The following is a 24,291-nucleotide window of genomic DNA, read 5'->3' on the forward strand; positions in this document are numbered from 1 at the left end:
AGATGGCAAGAAAAATCCAGCTCTACCCTTTAGCCCTTGAAATTTCGTAGGGTCTCTGCTGGAATCTATTCAGGAACTATATAACTCCCATCTTTGGGAATATTTGAGATCGTCACAACTTAAAGAAGACAACAAAAATTTCATGACTGTCCCTCAGTCCAATTCCAGTCCAGTTCCCTGAAAATGGAGGTGTCTTACATTTGGGACTGTATCTGCGGGTGCACGATCTGAAGAACTTGTGGAACTTTTCTGACTTGAAGTATGCACAATAGAAAAACTTAAGAGACTCATCTTGTATGTAGTACTTGGTGAGACTGGCTTGACTTGTTTGGAGATTGACTCTGACTCTCAAGGTCTCTTCAAATGACTTTAATTTTTTTCTAAGAAAATCTACTTGTAAAAATCTCTGACCTTTATTCAAATAACAGAAGTTCTAAAATTATCTAAAAGATTGATCAGAGACTGACAAAGCAGTCTATTCTTTTTCCCTAATAATGTCTTAGCTTGAAAATGTAAATGCATTTTTTTCTTGGTAATTCAACATTAGTATTGAATAGTTCAAAAAATTGTCAGATTTAAAGATGTGTTGAATTTCTCTCACTTATGTATGCCTGGGTGTATGTGTAGGTTGGGTATGCTGGGCCACAGGAAGTCATAATTTGCACCAGTCTCGAAGGGCTAGGAGTTGAATTTGTCAGCTGCATATTTGCATGCCAGCAAACACGGTATTATGGTGTTTTGCTAGTTTTCTTTAGAAGGATGCATTTCATAATTTAATATAATAGGCCCTAATTTATGCAGTTAGTTTTAGATTTATGGTCTAGGCAGGCAGAACAGACAATGGCCCAAAAAAAGGCCATAAACTAAGGATATATGAACTGTTATAAGGAAGATGTTCTTATAAAGTGTTATAACTAAATTTAGAGTAATAGACTCAAAGTCTGTAAAATAGACTCTATCCACGTTTAATATGGAGAGGTGTACTTCATCTGATGTAACCTTTTTTGGTATTTTCCAAACATTTGATCAAGTCTGATGGAGTGTAATGTTAGTATTCTGGAACCAGTTTAAATGTGGGAGCGCTGTAATATATATTTATTTAGCATAACCCAGGCAGTAAGGGCTTGGACCCTCAAGGTGTTCTGGCCCCAATCCCATACAGTACTTAAGCACATGAGTAGTCTTATTAAAGTAATTGGGATTACTCATGTGCTTAAAGTTTAGATGTGCTTAAGTGCTTTGGTGGATTAGGGCCAGAATTGTCAGTAACTTGCTCAGGTTATAGATTTACTTCCCATAACATATCTAGATGTATGAAGTAAGCTAAAACTTAATGGCATTTTCAGAATTTCTTTTTCCCTGTTTTGCCCATGCACAAATGGTGATCAAACATAATTTGTTTGGGTGAACACCTACTCTTGGGTACACAAATGCATTGAATGTTTTTAAAAATCTAATGTTATCTTCTTAGTTTATACGGGGAGTGAATTTGTAATGTTGAGCAATAACCCCCACAAACAGGTTTGTTTACATTTAAAAACTAGCTTCAGGCATCAAGGACAACAAAAAGTCCTTTTTCAGATATGTGGGGAGCCGGAAGAAAAGCAAGGGCAATGTTGGACCCCTGCTAAACCAGATGGGGCAACTGACAACTGACGCCCAGGAAAAAGCCAACCTATTAAATAGGTGCTTTGCGTCAGTCTTTCATCAGTCACACGGGATGCCCATGCCTGCTATGGGACAGGGAAATCTGGGTGAGGGGGATCCCCTACCCTCCATCAATGCTGACCTCGTGAAGGAACACCTTGAGAAGCTGGATACCTTCAAGTCAGCCGGCCCTGACAACCTGCACCCCAGGGTGCTCAAGGAGCTGGCGAGCGTCATAGCCCAGCCCCTGGCACGGGTCTTTGAAAGCTCCTGGCGCTCTGGTGTAGTGCCCGAGGACTGGAAGAAGGCCAATGTGGTGCCGATCTTCAAGAAAGGGAGGAGAGTGGATCCGGCTAACTACAGGCCCATTAGCCTGACTTCTATCCTGGGGAAGATCTTAGAAAAGTTTATTAAGGAGGCCATCCTTGAGGGACTGGCCCAGGCTAACATTCTAAGGGACAGCCAGCACGGGTTTGTTGCGGGTAGGTCTTGTTTGACCAATCTCATTTCCTTCTAGGACCAGGTAACCTATCACCTGGACAAGGGAGAAGAGATTGATGTCGTATATCTTGACTTCAAAAAAGCTTTTGATCTGGTATCCCATGATCACCTCTTGGCCAAACTGCCCAGTTGTGGCCTTGGCTCCACCATGATCCGCTGGCTGGGAAATTGGCTTCGTGGTCGGACCCAGAGGGTTGTGATTGATGGCAGTCACTCATCATGGTGCCCTGTGACCCAGTGGGGTCCCTCAAGGCTCTGTCCTGGGACCCATACTGTTCAACATCTTCATTAACGATGTGGACATTGGAGTCAGGAGTGGACTGGCCAAGTTCGCCAATGACACCAAACTTTGGGGCAAAGCATCCACGCCAGAGGACAGGCGGGTGATCCAGGCTGACCTGGACAAGCTCAGCAAATGGGCGGACGAGAACCTCATGGTGTTTAACACCGATAAATGCAAGGTTCTCCACCTTGGGAGATAAAACCTGCAGCATCCTTATAGGCTCGGCAGTGCTACGTTGGTTAGCACTACAGAAGAAAAAGACTTGGGGGTCATCATTGACCACAAGATGAACATGAGCCTCCAATGCGATGCTGCGGCTAGTAAAGCGACCAAAATGCTGGCGTGCATCCATAGATGCTTCTCGAGCAAATCCCGGGACGTCGTTCTCCCCTTGTACTCGGCCTTGGTGAGGCCGCAGCTGGAGTACTGCATCCAGTTTTGGGCTCCACAATTCAAAAAGGATGTGGAGAAGCTTGAGAGAGTCCAGAGGAGAGCCACACGCATGATCAGAGGTCAGGAAAACAGATCTTACGATGACAGGCTGAGAGCCATGGGACTCTTGAGCCTGGAAAAGCGCAGGCTCAGGGGTGATCTGATGGCCACCTATAAGTTTATCAGGGGTGACCACCAGGATCTGGGGGAACGTCTGTTCACCAGAGCGCCCCAAGGGATGACGAGGTCGAACGGTCACAAGCTCCTGCAAGACCGTTTCAGGCTGGACATAAGGAAGAATTTCTTTAGTGTCCGAGCCCCCAAGGTCTGGAACAGTCTGCCAGCGGAGGTGGTTCAAGCACCTACATTGAACACCTTCAAGAGCAAATTGGATGCTTATCTTGCTGGGATCCTATGACCCCAGCTGACTTCCTGCCCTTTGGGCAGGGGGCTGGACTCGATGATCTCCCGAGGTCCCTTCCAGCCCTAATATCTATGAAAATCTATGAAATCTGTGAAAATAATAAGGCTTTTATTGATGCAGGCCTTCATGTACTTTTCTAATGAGACCTATATTTTTAATCATGTCCATTTTCACTAGCGGAAGTACCAGCCAGACATGACTTTATTTATTTTTAGGGCACTGATAAAGAAACAGCTATGGATGGTATAGCACATGCATGAAGTTCATTCATTAAAAACACTAAAATAACTGACTGATACTAATTTTCAGTTACCACATTTATACTAGGGGCATAAACTTTCAGGCAAATGTTTGAGTTGTGCTCAAGATGCCATGCTCTCTGCAGTTCTTTACTCCTAAATATTTACTGCAAAATCCTCCCTTGGTTCAGAATTGTACTCCACAATCACCTTTGTTAAGCTCATGTCTGTAACAATATAGCTAATGCAGTGATGTCTTCCTGAGTCTGCAGACAGTTTAGAACAGTTCCTAGAAACGTAACATTCTGTTCATCTCATTGGATGCTGACATTAAAACAGAGTAGTTTTTCACTGTTAATATTAGCTATTTTGATGTATGGCTTAAGTGTTTATTCCATACCCAGCAGTTCTGCCTTCCACACTCTTCAGTGTGCCAAAAATCTACATCCGTTAATGAGCTACTTCCTGCTAACAACTTGTTTGGCTCAGTTACGAATCATCAATACAAAATTCTGCAACATGTCAAACTTAAAAAAAAAAAATTAGATGCATGGGAAACTGTATTCACAATCAAATTGAATGCAGGGGATACAATAATGGCTGCGTAATTAATTTTCATGCACACTATTTTTAATAATGTGAAGCTACAGTAAAATCACCCTTAGAAAGCAGGGAATATAATACATGAGAATGGTACATAAGCAGAACTGCCTTCCTGACTTCACTCTGTAACTGGGATGAAACTAAACCGTTTATTTTAAACTTTCTATGTACATGATGATTTCACCCCTCTTTTTAACATTATGGATTGAGAGCAGGTGACTTACTGCAAGCAACTAGGCTGTGATGGCTACCTCTGATTGACCAAATGACTTGCATGCTGTTGTTTTCAAACCCTGATCGGGCATTTGTAAAAACTTATATGGCCCAGCTACTTTTACATTTGTATTTGTGAATACCCATACATATGACTTTTTAATGCATTCTTTGTCAAATTTCAAGTCTTCAAACTTGTTATGTATACCGTGTGTGTGTGTGTGTGTGTGTGTGTGTGTGTGTGTGTGTGTAATATATAGTAGAAGGGCATGTGTTGGTGAACAACAAAAACAAACAAACAAAAGTTTGTCGCATTCAAACAAGTTGGCTTTAACAGAATTGAAAAATCTCACTAACATGTTACAGTTTCTCTCTGAAACTTAGTGGAGTCTGTCGGTCATGCTAAGCTAGCATAATTGAAAAAGCTGGCAGAAGACCTGGGGGGTCAGCCCTGGGCTCTGGGTAATAACACTGGGCAGTGAAGGGTCTTGCTGGTGCATGAGGGTGCTCCAGTGCACCCGGTACAGTACAGTGCTGGGCAGCAGGCAATCCCTGCATCTTAGCACTTGTACCCCAGCCAGCCCCTGTCACCATGAGTTCTGGCAGAGTTAAGTACTCCGTTTATAAAATATTACTGTTGCTGACAGTACTATTTTATGTCGGAATTAGTTAATTTACCGCACCCTAATACAGGCGCACATGTAGATGGTGATTCTTTATTGTGGAACTAATTAGTCAACTCCACAGTAAAGTGCACATGTAGATGCACCTCCTGCTTTCTATTCCTAGGGTAATGTGCAATTATCTTTCTCAAATCAGCTATAAGATATTATAAGGCTAAGATGTACAGTTTTCAAAATCACTAGATAAAATCCTTATTTTGTCACTTCATCAGTTTGAGAGGGAAGAACTTTCAAAATACTCTGGAATGTTATAACCTAGATTTATGAAGTATTTAAAGGTCATGAAGATTGTAATTGCTAGAGAAATCAGAAGACGTTTAAGTTGTAACACCTTGCATTCAAAATAGTAGTAACATATTAATAGAATTAGTATGTAGGATTTGAAGATTCATCTAGTTTTAGACGGTAATGTTGCATCAGTGTAATTTTAGTTTGTTCACTTTGTAGTGTCTTGTGTCTGCACACCTTTCTTAAAACAAATTTAATTTGGCAGCTTGTGTAATTTAAGTTCTCTTGGCAGCAAGTGTATTCACTTTTAAGGTTTATAGGGACGTATTCTTGACTACTTTGCTGCTGGCAGTCTTTCTGTGATCCCATACTGTACTGCCTTACATTTGGTTTAGCCTCACTGCATACTTGTATGTCCCCCATTGCTCCAAAGTTGTCATAACCACATTATATGTGCGTTTAAATGTTGACATGCAGCTAGTTGTGCCCCTTGTCAGTACCAGGTAGTACTGAGGGCTCTTAGGGTGCAGACAGAACTGCAGCCTCCCAGGTCTAACTCATGGCGATTCATAGAAATTGCTGTGAGTTAGACCAATCTTCCTGGTCCAACAGATGTTAGCTGTGGGATTGGTAGGGTAGAGGATTGGCTCCAGTTTGGAGCTAATCCAGGGAGAGGCTGCATCTGCCCCTGGCTATGCCCCCCACCCTCCCAGCTCTGTTGCTGTCTTTGGATGGAAGGGGGAGAAGGCTGAGGAGGGGGGTTGTTCTGGCATTTTCTAAGCCCTGCTGGAGTAGGGAGTGGGTAGGTTGGAGTCTCCCCCCCAGGTGAGGGGCTTCAATCCAGTGAGGCTGAGAGAACCCCAGATGGGACCTCTCTCCCCCTCCCATCCAGAGAGCAGCTTGAGCCAGGCTGCTCTTGTAGCGGAGCAGCCAGAAATTAATGAAGTCACTCTGCTTAGGAGCAGCTTGATTTGAACCCTCATACAGCGAGGGTTAATTTGTCATGCTATCGGAAGACTGTAAAGCCACCTCCAAGCAGAAGAGCAAGACTGCAGAGTGATTTCAGGGGGCCGATCACACAACAAATGTCACTTCTGTCTGTGCCACTAGTGCTTTAGTACTCATGTCCCCAGTGCTACCACTTGAACCCCTGAGGAGCTCTGGATTTGACTCTCCTCTTTGAAGATCTGCATGTTCAGTCATAGTTGGAAAAGTGTCACCAGATTGGAGATGCTTACAAGATGCTGTCAGAGCAAATGAAGGTAAAGAGGCAGTCCTGGCACCGATCCTTGTGAATTCTCTCAAAAGGTGCTTTGGTGGAACAACCTGAACGCTAGGAAAAGGAGCAGGACCTCCACTATTGCTCCTGCAGTCTGCCCATGCTATAAACAACAGCTGCATTTTTTGGAAGCAGTGCAACCACCATACCTGAGAACAACAGGTTTTGGTTTTTTTCCAGAATGTAACACAGACAAAAAGAGCAGGCACCAAAGTATCCTTGATCCCACATATGCCATGGGGTCTGACAAGAGGAGCCAAGAACAGTATGACCCAGAAGACTACTCAAGAGCTGCCTGCAAATGGCTGAACTGAAACTGTTGTGTTGGGGAGAGCTGTTAGCAGCCAGCCTAAAATGCTACAGAAAGGAGCTGTACCACTTCGAACTCTATATTGTATTACAATACAGATAAACAGGGAGATGTAACTTTTATTTCCTGGTGCATTACTACTAATACCTGTGCATCATCCTGTTTGTATTAACACCTGTAGTGACTGAATTACTCAGCAGTTCAAAGATGGCACTGGCAAAGTATAGTAACACATGCAATGCTAGGAAGCAGAATCAGTGTGTTAATTTGACTTGGTTTTCTGTTTTCCTGTAGATTTTGCTAGGTGTTCCACAATGCACTGAGAGAAGAGTCCTAGAAGATATGGTTGAGCAGCAGAACAGTGCACAGTGTGCACCCTGGAGAATTAACAATTATGTGCCCACGCAATTTTGCCCTGTAAAAGGCATGACCGTTCATAATTGCATAATTTTTGCATAATTTAAGCATGGTGGGCTCTGTGTCTCCACCTCCATGATGTTGAGGCACAGAGCCATGTGACTGGACAGCTGGGTAAGCGGGATGTCTGCCTGCAGGAGGGGGAAGGGTGGGGGGTATGGGCTCTGTGCCATCGGGCTGGGTCAGCCAGCTCCAGTGCCTCCATGTGGGGCTTCCAGCACTCTAGGGGGAAGCTGCATGTGGAGGTGCAGAGCCCACCTGGCCTGATGGTGCATGACTCTGTGCCTCTGTATGTGGCTGCTTGCTGGAATGCTGGGAGCCCCACATGCAGGCATAGATGACCTGATCTAGTTTGAAGGTGTGGGCCGGGCCAACTCCATGCCAGCACGTGCGGGCCCTGGGACTCGGCCAGAGTTGCATGCCACCAGGGGCTCTGCCTGCCATGGCCATGAGCGCCCCAGGGGCCTGCTGCTGCTGCTGAACTGCCAGTGGCAGGTGCTGTGCACCATGGAGGGAGAAGGGGATATGTGGGCGGGGGGGGGGCCACTCCCACCTACGAACCTCCCACATGCCTATGTCCCTTCGCCCCTCCCCCCCCCCCTGCAAACTCCACACCCACCCACAAACCCCACATACTACCATACCCACACCCACTGGCCAAACCACTGTGGATACATACCCACAACCCCCACACCCACCCCCCAAGCACATAGAGTACCTGCATATATTTGTAAAGAAGGTTCAAACAGTGTTATATTTAGTTTCCTTTGTAAAAAAAAAAAAAGGAAATAAAAGAATGTTTGCATATTTTTTTTAGTTTTTCTGCACATAATTCCCTGGGTTGCAATTGTGGAATTTCTGCTTGGAATGCTTCCCAGTTAACTCCAGTGAGTGCAGAAGTGTCTGAACAGGATTAACAGGGAAAGTACCTGAAGTCTGTCTAATCAAATAAAGTGGGTGCACTTCTGTCTGATACTGTTAATTCTCTGTATTTAAAGGGAGCAGACTAATCTGATGTAACATACTTGTGTAGATAAACTGTAAGAGCTGGAGAACAGTTTGCCCTCTTCTGAATTGTAAAGCATGAATTACTGGGCCCTTGTCCAATATGTTGAATGCACTATATCAGGGGCACTTTACTCCTTATGGGTCAGATTTGCTCCATAGCGCCATGTTATCCAGCCTACACAGTTCCCCAGGGGTCCAGAATTTGGCAGCTGGGAGAGTAAGTAGTGGGAACATTAATTGCCACTTCCCTGGTCCAAAATTTCCAGACCCGTGAGGAGTCCGGTTGGCTAAATAATGTGGCCCTGTGCACCAGATGGCACAGTGTGTGGCCAGATCCAGGGGTGTACAGGGCTGGAAGGTTGGACGGTACTGTACTGTATGGGGGTAAAAGGTTATTTGTGAATGTTTAGTTAACATTCATATCTTTAAACCAATGTTTCCCAACCTCTTCCAGCCCAAGGCACACTTACATTAATAATTTTTTTCTGTGGCATACCTGTTAAGACGTTCCCTATCCTCATAACCTATTGTAGCTCAATGCCATGGCAAAATTCTGCGGCACACCTGTTCACATCTGATGGCACACTTTTGTGCTGCAGCATACTGGTTGGGAAACACTGTCTTAAACTTGCTAGTTAATTAGTTGAGGTAAAGGGATGGCATACACAGAAAAATGGACCTGATTTCTGGCTCTGCTCGTGCTTCTTTGGGCCCTTTATAGGCACGAAGGGGCTGTGGAACTAGTTAAATTGGTTTAGGAAGGAATTTTCTTAGATTAAGGGGAGTCAACATTAAGGGAGTTAGTACCAGAACGTCATAACTATATCACACACCACTACATGTATGATATGGTCATAAAGTCACTGTACTCTGGCTCTACTGTCTGAACACAGACATCTGGGATTTAAGTTTGATTGGCTTTGAGGCTTCGTGAACTTCCAGCAGCAGCCAAATTAGTCCCCAGCAAGTCCTAGAATCCTATAGCTGCCAAGTGGTTCACAGTTCGCTTTCTGACCTCTCCCCTGGAGAGTCTCCACTGAGCACAGCTAAGAGGAACCTGAAAACCGGGGCCCCAGTGTGTGTAGGTAGGGTGTAGTTTTCTTGGCAGTTGTATAATCATCTTACTATGGAGCTGTTCACTGGATGGAAAGAAAGGCAGATGCAAATAAGGTTTTCATCCTCTATGCTTGGTTTTCCATATTTCTGTTTTTTAACACTTGCTTCCCTGACAGTTACTTCCATTGATTGTAGGAGCTGTATTTTATTTGGTCAGTGGCTCACCACATCAGTTGCTTGTCTTAAAGTGAACCCTTATAGTCTTGAAAATGGGTAGTGGCTGTCTGCAGACTGTGTGTGTGTGTGTGTGTGTGTGTGTGTGTGTGTTGTGTGTGTGTACACTGTGTTAATCAGTGAAAGAAGATAAGTTCTCAGTTTGTGTGTAAAGAGCCCAGCAGGAGCAAAGCAGCTTAATGGCATTTTATCCAACAAAATAATCAAAAGGCAACTCTTGGAAGCCTAACAAATTTTGTATTATATATGGGTGAAGCTGATTATACTTTTTGGTAAAGTTTAGCTAGTGATATGCCAGGACTCTGGTAGCTGGATCCATTTGAAAATCAGTGTAGTGAGATTTTATTTTAGCCATGTATTACATTAAGTATATTTTGACTCGAGCTATTCAAGCCTCTTTTGTCAAATAGACATTATTTATAATTGAGTAGAATGAACAGGGAAAGGGAGCAATCTGGCTAGCGCTGGTTCCGATTTTTAGTGTTATGGGTCAACAAAAGAACAGGTCAGAACTCGTTAGCCTGACAGAGCGGGTAGTTGGTATTCAAAATCTCTAAGGGAAAAAGTAAAAGCAAAATCCTGAAAGTACAAACAATGTTTGGTGGAAGGGAGTTTTTGTGGAAGAGGGGAACTTTGTTTAGGCTTTTAAAAAGAGGGCATAGAGACACTATACCCCTGGAGGGAGATTAGTTTAAGCTAAAGGGCAGTATCGTCATAAGAAAAATGGTTATAAACTGTCCCTGAATCAGTTTACATGTGAAATTTAGTTTCTAAGCATTCAAGAAGGGCTCTGAGATGGTCTTACAACAGGGGGCAAGAAAACTAACGGATTGCAAGGGGGAACTTGGTGAGTGTGTGGCATAGGACTGGAATAATGATCCAGGTCCCTTCTTGTCCCATTTCCTACCTTTCTTTTCCTTTCTCCCCATTTGATTTTCAGTAATATTATATCATTCTAGTCTAACACTTCCCTTCCTCATTGCATATCTACGATTGTACTGTGATTTTTATTTTTACATTTCCCCCCTCTTCCCTTTAGACATCCCCTTTCTCTTTGTGTTACCTCTGCCCGTACATTTGCCTCAACAGCTGAACCTGTGCATTAAGGCAGCTACTTTAAGCAGGGTCTCATATTTCAGGTCACATTCAGAGGTAGAAAGGATTTTTTTCCCCCAGTGCACAGTTAGTTACATACATTCCAGGGTTTTTTTGGGTTTGCATTTCTCTGAATTTGGCCACCTCTGAAGACAGGACACCCACTGGGGTGCCCTGAACCTTTAGGTGGTACAGGAAATTTTCTTGTGCATTTGGGTGTCTTGTCTCGAGGTCAGACTGGTTATGGTTGAGAATTGGAAGGGAATTCATTCCCTCAGGTGAAGGTAGTGCAGGCCATGTATTGCCTTCTGTGCTGCGTGGGTGCGGGTTAGTGGCTGGGACTGTTTGGATGTATTTCCCCTAATCTGTTCCCGTGCAGGATCCATATGCATTGCAATTCAGTTTCTCGTGCTCTGGACTCGCAATTCAAAACAATTTAGTCTCCAGACATACTTGTGGTACACAACAGTTTAGTCCACAGGCTATTGAAATGCTTTTAAATAAAATGTATAGGACTCGGGTCATGGTGGATTTGATTTAAATCAAATCAGTTGAAATTGTGATTTAAATTCATGGGTCAGGAAGCCTCGATTTAATCATTCTTGTTGTTTGATATCCTTTATTCATTTAACTTCTTGAAACTTTGCACTTTTTGAGAGAGGTAAGGGCTTGACTCCGTACACAAACTTGCAGAGAGACAAGAGAGCTGATGGGGTAATCGGGTCTGTTTTCTCCTCTCCATACACTGCTGTTAACAAGGCTGTTATCTCTGGAGACGCAAATCCGCAGTTTGAGAACTGAAATTAAGCACCACAGAGATGCTTAATGAGATCTTCTAGACTGATCACTGAGTCCCATTGGGTAGAGTGGTTTTCTTTAATCTTTCCTAATCTATAGAGGAGCCTCTGGGAACCCCACAAGATTGGCCCCTAATATAGTCCATGATCTGTTGTGACCTATTTATAAAACTTTTCTAAAAAGGGTATATTCATATATTGTCTTAAATAGTATATAATTAGAAGTTATAGTCCCTATTCCATGGTGATATATTTGAGCTTTAATATATCTTAAATTAAAACGGGGGGGGGGGGGGGTTAAAACCATCTTAACAAAAAATTGGAATTAAATTAAAAAAGAATCCATTTTGGGGGTTTTTTTTAATGGTTGATTTGTATTCCATCCTGGCTCAGATAAGAGGTATTGGTATGAAAAGCCTGCAGTACACAGAAGCTCAGTACTAGATGATCAAATAATTCCTTCTTTCCTCAAACTCAGTATAAAACAAACAGATTCACTAACTTTTCTGTGATGTCTTATAGAAGGAAGTGTTAGAGTCACTTTATCACATTATGATGATGTCTCTAACAGTGAACCCAGGCTGCTGCACTGATTTCATTTACTGCTGATTTACAAAGTAACTTAGGAAATTGGTGTAAGTTTGGATCCCAGTTTAATGTTTATTGATGACTGTAAGATCTTAATGTTGTGGGTTTCACTGCTTGTAGTCCTAGTTCTGTACATCTGGGTTGTACACGTTCAGCATTTATTAGACGGATTCAGAAAGCAAAAATGAAAATTACTCTAACTTTTGTTGGGAAGACTAAAGAAGTCTTAATGCACAGTTATGTTAAGACCTTTGAAATAGATGAGCACATTATATTGTATCTGAAAGTATATTTATTACTGTGAATTTGTTTGCAAAGCATCCCAGACTGTGAGGTCCTTTCATTTAAAATGAGAGAGAGAGAGAAACCCTGGCATCTGCCATTTACTTTTATTTGTATTATGTGATAGCAAATTGATACTTAGTTCAGTACAGTTGGGATACAGAGGGAAGGGAAGTTACTTTTTCTTGGTATTTTTATGCTGACTTATGTATACTTCTTTGGCAACTAATCAACCTAACTAGAAATGCTGATGTTTTGTAGAATTATCAGATATAATTGGATGTCTTTTTCTTTTCTTCTTCCAGCAAATTTAAGATAGAGAGCTGATTTTGAAACAGCTTCAGAAGTTGAGCTATTTATGCAATAATTCCTAAGACTTTGCCCATTAAAAGTGGCAAAAGCCAGGTTGTTAACAACTCTCAGAGGAAGCCAAAGGCAATTAATATACTATATTAAAATAAATATTCCTCCAGTTGTCAGCATTTGCCATTATTCACTTTAAATCTATATTGCTTTTTATGGTCTGTAACAGTGATATAAACATTTGGTATATGTAGTGCATTCTGACAGCTACAGTAAATTGGCAGTCTTCTGGCATAATTAATAATGAGTGTGTTAATTTTGGATATGGAAATTGTTACATGATCTGAAGTTACTGATCACAAGGTTCCTGCCCTCGGGCAACCAACCTGTGCCCTATGTCTTTATGCCAGGGATGGGCAAAATGCAGCCTGGGGGCTGGATGTGACCTGCCAGGCCATTCTATCCGGCCCGCAGGGCCCCTAAAACTTCTAGAAAATGAATATTTATCTGCCCCTGGCTGCTGATCATGCGGCCCTTGATGGGTTGCCAAAACTCAGGAAGCGGCCCTCTGCCCAAAATAATTGCCTGTCCCTGATTTATGCACTTACCAGGATTCAGGGCAGGATGGGTGATGGTTAGATAATATGGGAATGAATCCTACTAAAGTACAAGCCGCTATTTCACAGACATTGTTCACTTTTGTCTTTTAAAATGGATTAAAGTTGGAAATCGGCTCAAACTAAATGCACGCATCCTTGAATGTAAACATTGTTTATTTAAGTAATGTGCTAAAGAATTTTAAGTGTACTGTTTTCTCATTAGAAGAGATAAGTATATTCGTTTTCCAGGGGAAAGCCTTCTGCTTTAGGTGTTCGTTGTGCCTGGATGAATTGGCAATCATAATTCATCCTTATTGAAAGTTTTTTCTGTGACATGCTCTTTCTGATCAAAGCCTCCTTACCCTGACTCCCATATATACACCTGCAGCATTGCAATTGCATCTTTACAGTACTTTTATTATCCTTCCAGTGATTGGTCCATAAAAAGTATTTTATAATCAGGCTACAGAGTTTGCTATGTAGTTCCCATTTTACTGTGAAAGTGCTTGTCTTTCATTTTTTGAATAACCTTGATATTTTGTGCATGTTACAATGGCAGTGGCATGTGACAGTGCATATTTTTGTTACTGTCTTTAGGAAAAACAACTAAAAATTTTTGTTGTTTGAATTGACTTTCAGAAAAAATTGTGATTTTTTTTTTTCTTTTAGTTAGTTGCAGGTTTACTTTAGAATTCAGAGGAAACCCACTTGTTTGTCATTTTTCTTTCATAAAATGTTTGAAAAATGAAATACATGTGCAATTTTTAAATAAGTTATTGTACTATTATTAGTATTGATATATTTACAATTGTACACATTCCTTAGTAGATGTCTGGGTATTTCTAAGATATCTGTGATAAAGTACATGATTTCTTAACCGTGTCATCATTTCCAGCTAAGCATGTGATTAAATAGGAGTTGAAACTAATACCTCTGCTCTGTCAATTATTAGAACCAGTTAGAGCAGTGGCATTGCACATTTCATTAATGTGACTTTGTTTTTAATAATCACCATAACATTTTATTTAGTCTTTGGCACCACCATCTGATTTCTTTTTTATTCTCCCAGCAACAAGTGCAGTGGTTCATGAAAAATGGACTACTTTACTCGTGTTTTTTCTGAGTGAGTTTCTTGGAGTATTAATGTGGAAATGTTTTTCTTTTTTCAAAATTCTGCATTCCTGCTGTAACATCGCTATTCACTTTGTCTCTGGAATCTAGGATGAAAGGAAAGTTAAAATTAAACAGTCTTACAAAAAGCAGTCTGCTTGGTAGGCTGCTGATTTATGTAGAATTTGATAAAGCATTATAAAATCTAGACAAAAAGGTTGCCTTACTCTTTTAGAATCCATGCCCTAATGATTTTTCATGAAAGTCACTTAAACAGGTGATTTTAAGTGATTTACCAAATAGGGCTGACTTTCTGAATTGGGATTTTGATTCTTTTGACCTTTGGTGTTTTGATTTCTTTTAAAATAAAAGGTTGCAGTGAATAGGTTTCAGTAGCCTTCTTCTGCTAAATAGGTCAGTCTTGCTTTTGGCCCTTTAAAATAGCTAAAACATGATAACTGTTTTTACAATCTTCAACTACAACAAAATTTAATATTTTGCTTGGGCTAAATCAAACTATGTTACAAATTAAGTTAGAAAGAGTGCTCTTGACCCATGCATTGTCTTGGTGTTCCCTGAGCTGCAGAACAAGCATGCTGAATGAACTGTCACCCATTTAACACAAATACTGCCATACTGCTATGGCTGTTCCAGTCCATCGCAATCAAAGATTTTGTGGGGGCAAGAGGTAAATTTGTTTTCCTGTGTTAGCGCACTGGGGGGAAAAAACTACATGGAAGAACCAGAACTGAAGTAAACTAATCCACTTTCCATTTTAAAGCCAATGTATCAAATAAACAGATAAAGTAATGGGTGATGTGAAATGATTCGCCTGATTCGTAATTTGAAATCTGCCACGTCCACCTATTAAGACAAAGAAAATCTACTTAAAATATTTTTAACCCAGCAGTAGTCATATAGAAATAATTCTGACAGCAGCAAATGGGTGGTAGGCTCCATGTTTTCAGAACTCAGTAGGCCAAAATATTTGTATAATTTCTGAAAATAGTGTTTATTGAAGTGATGGATTTACTGCAGTTTTTGAAAATCTCTGAATAAAAGCTGTTGTTAAGTCATGCCTTTTTAAATCAGTTGTACTGCATGTAAGTAGTTGGATAAAGGGTTGGTGAACATTTTGAGTTTCCAAAGTGAAGCACCTCATTGTCATGGAAAATGTGCACGTACTAAACATTACAAAATACAAAATGAGACGGTACATTCATTGCTTTGTAATAAGATTCTTTGTTTACAGGCTGTGCCACAGGGCCATAGCAACAAAACCAGAACTAGGGACGCAAAGTATTCTGGCCATAAAGATGGCGATGAATATCTATCAATTTGTGAATTGTGGGAGTTTCGCACCATTGTGAAACCCATTATCACTTTTTATTTTTCTACTCATAGCTTGAGAAGCTATTAACAGGCATAGATAAGACATTGACTAAAAATTAGAATGTAATATCGTATGTATCTTTATTGTACAAAATGTATTGTTCCAAAAGTAAATTTAGGTAATATCTATCTTTCTCAAGATATCTTAAAAAACCTGTTTGGGGAGAAACATAAATCTAGTTGGCTCTAAAAACAGCAGAAAGCCTTCTAGTCTGTTCTTACTTTGTTTGTACCAGTACATACACAATCTATTTGAGCTCTTTGAGATTGTACAAGGTGCAGTTTTGCAGGTTTTGGTCTTTGAAGAAAGGGGGCAAAATCAATCCAGAGTAAATACTCAATTTTAAACCAGTTCCTGTATGCTTCCTTCCTTCTCTTTTTATCCAGGCATGTTCACTGCATTGCTTACCCTATTCTTTACAAGGACAAATTTAGAAATGGGAAGTCACTGTGGTTAATGCAACTGCAGTTGCAGCAACCACATAATATCTTCCTCCCCACCTGTAAATACTTTAAAATGCCAGTGTTCTTAGTGTGTATTTTGGAGGAAGGAGTCTAGTCTCAGGGGCTAAAAAAAATGAAAGAGGGAAGATGGGAAGGCATTGAGGATGGAGAGGACTGTTGATCTCCCCTTTTTCTCTGTCTTATTTATTTTCCTTAGTTCAGTACTTTTGGCCTCTTCTGGCTTGTTGCCCTGTTCCCATCAACAGTGCCAAATCCCCAGAGCGAAAAACTGGTAGTCTGTTAAATGTAGTGGAATCGGAGTAAGAGGGTCTGTAAGTACAAACGCAACAAAACAAAGAATTACCATCTGTTTGATGTTAGAATGTCACTAGCCTGCCTGCATCCAGCTCTTCTAGAGCCTTGGTACAAAGCATGTTCATGCTGTTGTTCTCTTTCAGTAGATAAATGTATTTGTTACGCTACCGTCAAATCTTAGCAGCTTTAGAAAAATTACCTCCAGACCTGTATGCACTCAGAAAATGCAACGTGGAAGCAGCTAGTACAGTGTTCATGTTTTCAAGGACTTTGTCTTCTCCTGAAGTGTTTCTTAATCTTTTATTTCACATTTCTCCAGTCATCCCCAGTAATCTTTGCCTGTCTTGTTGAAGTTGTGTGGCCCCCCCCCCCGGCTGTTCTTCTGTATTCCTGATTGCTGATTATACTTTCAGTTTCGTTTTGTTTGCGACTTGTGATTAATTATAGAGAAGTGAAAACAATAAGAAGCACTTGGAACAGAACAATGCTTCATTAGCTCCACAAAATATAAATAATTACCCAGACAATGAAGTGTTCTGTGATGCTTAATTTTACATAGTGTAAAAAGGCTACCTTAGCAATTTTTAGCGGTTTTTTTGGTTTATTTTTTTTTCAGGAGTTATGTGGATAACTGACATGAGTTGGTTTACAGCAGATTTGATTAAAATAGCAAATTAATATGCATCAAGAAATTAATAATACTTTTATACAGTTTTTCATCTTCAGTATTGCACAATCAACATTATATTGTAGACTTGTTTTTAAAAAAAAAAAGCCTAAGCTAATAGTAAACTCTAAGACAATAAGATTCATGCTAACACAAGAAGCCTCTCAATTATGCCTCTCGTTTGACAAAATTTGCACATATGTTGCAAATAATAATATAATTACTGTTCAAAAAGTTTTGGTAAAGACCATAGGTTTAAATTGGACACATTGGCCGCGTGCAGACAAGCACAGCTGTGCAAAATGTGGCGCTGCAGGTACTTCTGTGACTCTGTGTACTGCACATTCGGCTGTTCTCCACACTCCAGGGTAGCAGCGTGAGGGTTTTTTTTGATGCTAGGATCTCCCAGGGTCAAAAAATACCCACCAAAAAAAAGGAAAAAGGTTGGTACATGTGGGGACAACGCTCTGCTCAAAACCACGACGGCAAAACCAACACTGGCTGCCAACCAGGAGGTCCCCTGCACCCCCGGTAAGGTGTCTTGGACCAGCTCAGTGCTGGCCCCAGCCTTCCCTATCCTGTCTGGGGCAACCTGCATGGCATAGGCATTCCTTGGGGACAGCTAGTACAAGGTGTGCTGCTGCTTCATGTCCCCAGGGAAACAAACATCCACACTTGTGTGGACATGGCCATTGACTGCTTACAGAAGTTTAAAAAAAAAACCCCACAAAACAAAACAAAAAAACCCCCAAATGGTGCTTTGCTTTAGACTTGGTGAGTCCCCACGCTGAGTCCAGTGCATGTCCAGAAGAAGCATTGCGTTTGTTGGACCCGGCTCACCCAACGTCTGTATAGATCAGGTGCTTTAGTGGGTTTTTTGGGCACTTTTACATAATAGCTGATTTGAGTCAGCTTTAGATAAGAGTGCCAGAAAGCCCTGCAGAAGTGCCTGATCTATATAGATGCTGCAGACCCAGGTCAAATGTGCTGCTGCTTCCAGTAAAGCATGCTTTTTGGATTTTTTTAACATCTGTAAACAGCCATTATAACCAATTATAATCCTGGTGAATTCAGTGGAGTAAAATCACTGATGCCATAGCTTTATTTAGCCTGCTGAGTGACAATAGCTTCTTTCAGATCCAGTGCAGACAGTCCCAAATAAAAGTATCACCGCATATCATATTCAGAGTATTGTAGTCTCTTGTAGAATAATCTGCTTGTATTTTGTTAAAAATGCTATACATTGGATTGGTCCTCTTAATCCCATTTTACTTGGCATGTCTATGATGTTAAATGTACATATCTCCTTCTGGTCTAAGCTCTCTGTTCCAGATTTTTTCTTCTCTGACTGTTTTCACTCTCAAATCTTTTGTGTACTTTTTATGTGCTTTGCTTTCTTCTGACTTGTTTCTACTTTTGGTACCTTGTCCATTTTATCTCTTTGTTTCCTGCTTTGTGCTGTTCCAAATAGCCTCCAGGTATTTCTAGCCTGTACACTCAAATATAACCAAACCTGCTTTATCTACAGAATGTCTGCTAGGGCACTAATACAATTTCCTCACCATCAAAGATTACAGTAAGTTTATATGTTTAAGTACATACATTTGAAATGGAAAAAAATTTCCATTTTCTCTTACCAGGTAATATATTTGATCTGGCCTAATGACAAACATATCCAATGACTGAGTAGTGGTAGGGTAGCTATGTTATTTGTTTGAGTAATATTTAATTTTGATGAAACATTCTTACTTTTGCATTCCATTTGATAGACTTCAGTGTCTTTATGGCTCATAAATTTAACATATGTTTTCTTGGTTACAGGGAGAAGAAAATGAAAATTCAGGATATTAAAAACAATATTAAAGAAGCTATAGAGGTAAGTCTGTAAGCCATTGTTTGTAGCAACTCAAAACCTATGTTTTTAAACCCTAACTCTCCAATATATGTATTCTTCTCTTTGTAGACAATAGTGACAGCAATGGGGAATTTGGCACCTCCAGTTGAACTAGCCAATCCAGAGAACCAGTTTCGAATCGACTACATCTTAAATTTAGCTAACCAGATAGACTTTGATTACCCTCCAGTAAGTAAATATCATTTGGGGGGGGGGGGGGAGGAATTGTTATTTTGTTGTAACAAGTAATTATGATGACACTGGGGAAATACAGATGTTTACAAAATGACATTTAATTCCATGAGACATCTTATAATGGACACAAAGCAACGGTCCTACTGTATAATACCCATGTCCCATCTAGTCCAAATACTCTTCAAAGACCACTCACTATATGAGAAGGGCTCAAGAAGCTTTGTGGGACACCAGTGGGCATTATTTGTTCCCCATAAAGGTCTCCTGATAAATGTCTCCTAATCAAGAAGAGCTAGCTTGTGTTGAGCCTTAAAGTTTTATATTCCCCTTCCAAAGTTTTTTGTTTACCTTAGTTATTACAGTGGAACAAAGAATTCCTTGTTTTGAATCCAGTGTTTTGGAAGAATTTCTGAAGGCTAAAGAAATACCCATATACCTTGATGATGATTTCAAATTCTAATAAATATTAGTGTAATAGAAGCTGGGTATAAGTACCACCTCTTGGGAATAAAGTCTGGGTGCTTTTTTCAGAGGTTGATCTTGCCACCTTTTTGTCAAACCCCCCCCCCAAAAAAAAAAGAAAAAAGAAAAAAAAAGCAGGCTATATGTTATCTATAAGCAGTGCAATTTAGTTAGATTGTTTCTGATTGTTTCTAGCAATTAAATACATGTCTTGTACTCATGCAATGTGTCTGCTGCTTATTAGAACTGGGTCATGCAGAGTACTTTGCTACAATCTGGTGATTCTAATAAGCAGCAGCATCCTGCTGCACCCACACACAGTTTATTTTCCAGTGTTACTGCACATAATATGATGTTCTTATACCACAAGTATGCTTTTTTATTGGAAATACAGCTGAGTGCCGAAAGTTTGATTATGCCATGTTCAGAGGTCTCATGGATTTGCTTTTTTGGCATTTATAGCAAGTCCCGATCACATTGCCGACTAAATGGAAGTTGACAAAGATATTTTTGACAAGATGCGAGACTTCTCTGTTGGCCTCTAAGTCTAGTAAAGGTAGCTGGCAATGATCTTTTTGCACTAATTGCAAGACTTTTTAGAATTTCAAACTTTGAAGTAAAAAAACATAGTGACTTATCTGGCTTTGGACACCTTGTTATTGTGATGGGGAAACAGGAGTGTATATGTTGGAAGAGGGTGTACTTGTATGAGGTGATTCACAGTTAGAAAATTTTGGTTTTGTAGCAGTGCTTATATCCAAACTGCTCTTTTATCAGGTGTGCTTACATTCAGTTTCTACTTCTATTCCTGAGCACTAGTACAGTACTGTATCACAAAGGTATTGTGTTGATCAGTCCATTGATATTTGTTAAGCTCTTTTAGGTCCTTGGATGTAAATGTTGAAAATAAAATGGAGGCTTTTGGTATAGGTCAGGGGTCAGAAACCTGCAGCTATTCACCCTGTAGAGCCAGGGTACTTTGGCAGTGGGAGGGCTTAATTTGTGCAGAAGAAGGGGGAGACAATCAGGTCCTATTGCCCATCCACCTTGGACCTGGGCTGGGTCATTCTGCCCCATGCACTAGTGTAGGTCATTGGTTCACTTGACTTCAGTTGATTGACTTGCTTTCTCAATAGAATTGCAACTAAAAGTGTCGTTTTGCTCCTTTTTTGTATTAAGGGTGAGTGAAGCAAGGCAGAATCTTGGTCCACACACACTTTTACTACGAGAGCCAGTGTGTGCAAGCTTTTAGAGCATGATGGGGTTCTTACTGGCTTCTGGATGATAATGCTGGTTTAAAGGTCCTTTGTTAAACTGTAGGGGGTTTTCTTCAGCCAAATGCACTAAATGTTTATGCCATGATTCTGCAAAGGCCTATACTTGTCTTGTAAGTACTCCCATTTTAAGTACGCTTTGTCTAAATGTTTGCCTGAACAAGGCTTTAAACTGGATTTTCATTAACCTCCGACTTGACAAAACACTATTAGCAGGTTCTGTCCCTAGTGGTGATACAAACTAAATGGAAGTCTCATTTGAGTGTCAGGTAATATTCCTCTGGTACCTGAACAATTGAGCCTGTGCATTAATTATGTGACCAAAACAAATTAAATACCCAGGATGTCTCTAGTTCCTAACTCCCAGGGCATAGTAATTGAAATATGTGGTCCTTAGATGCCACAGTAAGAATAGGGAAGACTTTGTGCCAGACGATTTAAAAGTACCTGAAAGAAGAAGCCCTTTCCTGTCAGTGGAAAGAGAAGCCTGAACTGCTGTTTTGCAAGTTAGGTAGTACGGTTGCACAGAGAGTGGCTACATGCTGAACGTCTTTAATTCACCAACAGTATTTTAACTGTTTTAAATAAACCACAGGATGCCAAGATCACTACTACACAGGTACTGCAGTAACTCCCACTTACTATCTTTTTATATATGTGCATATTTTATACATACCTGTAAAATAGGTAAAGTAAAAATGAAATTTGTAATACTTGAGAGAAACACTGGAGCTTCTGAAATCAATTTTTTTTTTAAATGTAACTTTATTTTCTGCTAGTGCCTAATGCTGTGTTTGAACCCAAAAAACCTACAGTACTTTGGTAGAAGGATAGAGAATATAATGGTAGAGATATGGGCTCCCTATCTTCTTCTCCAGCCTTTCATTCTGTCATTTGTGCTTCCTTCTACCACACCTCCAGATACCTAGTGGGAGCTGTACCCAGTGGCAGCAGAACTTCACCTACTTTAACTTGTGATTTAACACGTGCTTTAAGGCTTGCAGTAGCAAACTCTTTCCTGCATAAGTTAGTAATGCTAAGGAGTTAGGGTTTTTTTTTGTTTTAAGCAATAATAATGTTCGCCAGTCCTTAAATGCAATAAGGAAATGTTTAGTGTGCCACAGGTTTTGCCTCCTTATCCTACCTATTTGCTTGGTTGGAACTAGGGGTGTACCTATTGAGGTTTTTGGGGCTGATAAAAATGTCCAGTTTTTAAGGAGGCATATTGGCTGATACCAATCCAATTTCTGATACAGCATAGAGAGCTGCCTCCAGCTGGTAAGTCTGTTGTGGTGGAAGGGGTGTCGGGGGGTGGGGAGGACACAGATCAAAACCCACCCCCATGGTGAGGGAAGGGGCACAGGCAGGCGCTGCCCACCTAGGGTGGAGTGGAGCACAGGACAGAGCTGTGGCTTGTTGGGGATGGCTCCCACTGCTGCGTGCACCCCGGGATAGCACCGGAATGTGTGCGCCCCCCAGGTCTGCACAGGGCAGGGTGGGGCGGACTGGAACCTGGGCTGTGCCAGGCTCTTCTCACTGGGGAGGGGGCTGCAGCCACCCTAAATTTCTCTGTAGCTCCCTCCCATCACTGGCACGCATCTGGTGCAGCCCCGGCTCTTTCTCGCTCAACTCCTACCTCCCCCCGCATGCCAGGAAGAGCCAAGGTTGTGTCGGGCGTGTGGTGGCGCTGGGAGGGAGCTCTGGCAAAATGTGGGGTGGCTGAAGCCCCCTCCGTAACCCCCGCCCCAAGCCTAGCCTCAGGCAAGAAGAGCACAGCCCTGGCTGCAACCCATCTGCCCTGCCCTGCCCCACACAGCTTCAGGGCCCATGCTCCTGCCCCACTGGGCAGCACCTGTCCCTGCCCCCTCCCTCACTGTGGGGGGCAGGGGTTTGATCTCCCATGCCCCTTCCCTCCCCCTCCCCTTCCACCAAAATGTACTTACCAGTGGGAGGCAGCTCTCCACGCTGCAGGGATCTGCTCCTCGCAGCCTGAGTGCTGTGCTGTGGCTGTGTGCATGCATGGACATTTATAGGTCAAATTACCGGCTGCATTGGGCCAATTTTCCTGTACAGCCAATTTTCTTTATATTGGTACCAACCTGATATTGGACTGATGAATCAGTGTATCTCTAGTTGGAACTTGGGTTCTAGCCGTTACCAACGCACTCTGTTCTCACTTTGTTGCTTGCTAGTTTGCTCTGTGAGATGGTATGTAGAAATTGCTGACAGGAAGCAGATAGAGGCAGGCAGTAGAAAAGCTAGTAGTTTTAGTACAGCTCTAAAGTGGAGAACTGTCCTTCAAAGTCTGTAAATACTTAGGGCTAGATCTTGCAAGGGACTGAGTACTTTATTCCCACAGAATTCACTTAATGATTCTCTTCCAATCTGCCATTTAGCATGCACTACAGAAAATGCATTTATTCTAAGCATTGTCAGAGATGAACAGAATATACTGATATGTTTTCAGGGGAGGAAGGGGTTGTTATTTTTAACTTTATTCAAAGCATTTTACAAATGTTTAGCTAATCCTCCCAACATCCCTTTTGTAGAAAGTTAGGAGCCTTGGCCTCATTTTAGGGAGAACTTGAGTGAATGAAGAGATGAGAAATTAAGTTGCTTACTGAAGTCCATGTAGTTCTTGTTACTGATAAAATTGGGGCTAAAACTCAGGTTTCTTCAGCTATGGCTTCTGGCTAATTGTGAAAGGCAAAAAATCGAATAGAGAACTCAATAATTTTACAGTAACAGAGTAGGAGTAGAAGTTGAGTAGATTTCAGATTCTGGCCCTAAATACTAATATCGTTAGAAGGGCAACTTTTCTGTGTAGTATGTTCTATGTTCTCTCTCTTTTTGTCTGTCTGCTCACTTATCAGTGTTGTAACCTTCATATAAGATGTTTCTTTGTAACAACATAGTAATCTACAAGGTTCTGAATTGGAACTACATTTTCATATAATGCAATGTCATATTAAACATAATCTTAATGGCTGACAATAGTATATTTGGTGACTTGACTTAATTCAGTAATTTGGTACATTTGGTAAAAGGGAACTAGATTTCCTGAAAGCAGATGTTTGTTTTTGATGTTAGTAGTGGCAGGTATTCTGGCCAGCTGGCAGTAAGGAGTTAGAGTATTTGACAGATCGTGGTAACATCCCCTTTCTTGTAATCATTGCTTCCTCTTTCTGTATATCTTATGTGCCACCAGCAAGGGGAATAGGGGGCTATTAGAAGCAATGAGCTTGAACTGAAGTTCTGCAAAAAAAAAGTTCTTCCTGTCCCTTTTCCAGTGTGTACTAGTGTGTTTTTGGGTGACG

The 24,291-nt window shown here is 41.2% G+C and overlaps 1 protein-coding gene across 2 annotated transcripts in view; it reads left to right on the top strand.

The window, feature by feature from the left end:
- The window catches only part of GNAS (GNAS complex locus), a 212,287-nt gene that overhangs the window by 110,458 nt on the left and 77,538 nt on the right, over positions 1 to 24,291 (top strand). For both annotated transcript variants that reach the window (XM_090064354.1, XM_090064355.1), the window contains exons 3-4: positions 18,971 to 19,025; positions 19,113 to 19,232. In XM_090064354.1, the coding sequence (XP_089920480.1) occupies positions 18,971 to 19,025; positions 19,113 to 19,232 (175 nt within the window). The remainder of the gene's footprint in view (positions 1 to 18,970; positions 19,026 to 19,112; positions 19,233 to 24,291) is intronic.

The sequence above is a fragment of the Crocodylus siamensis genome, chromosome 10 (genome assembly GCF_052110815.1).
Source record: "Crocodylus siamensis isolate JL-2025a chromosome 10, ASM5211081v1, whole genome shotgun sequence".
In the NCBI taxonomy this organism is placed as follows: domain Eukaryota; kingdom Metazoa; phylum Chordata; order Crocodylia; family Crocodylidae; genus Crocodylus; species Crocodylus siamensis.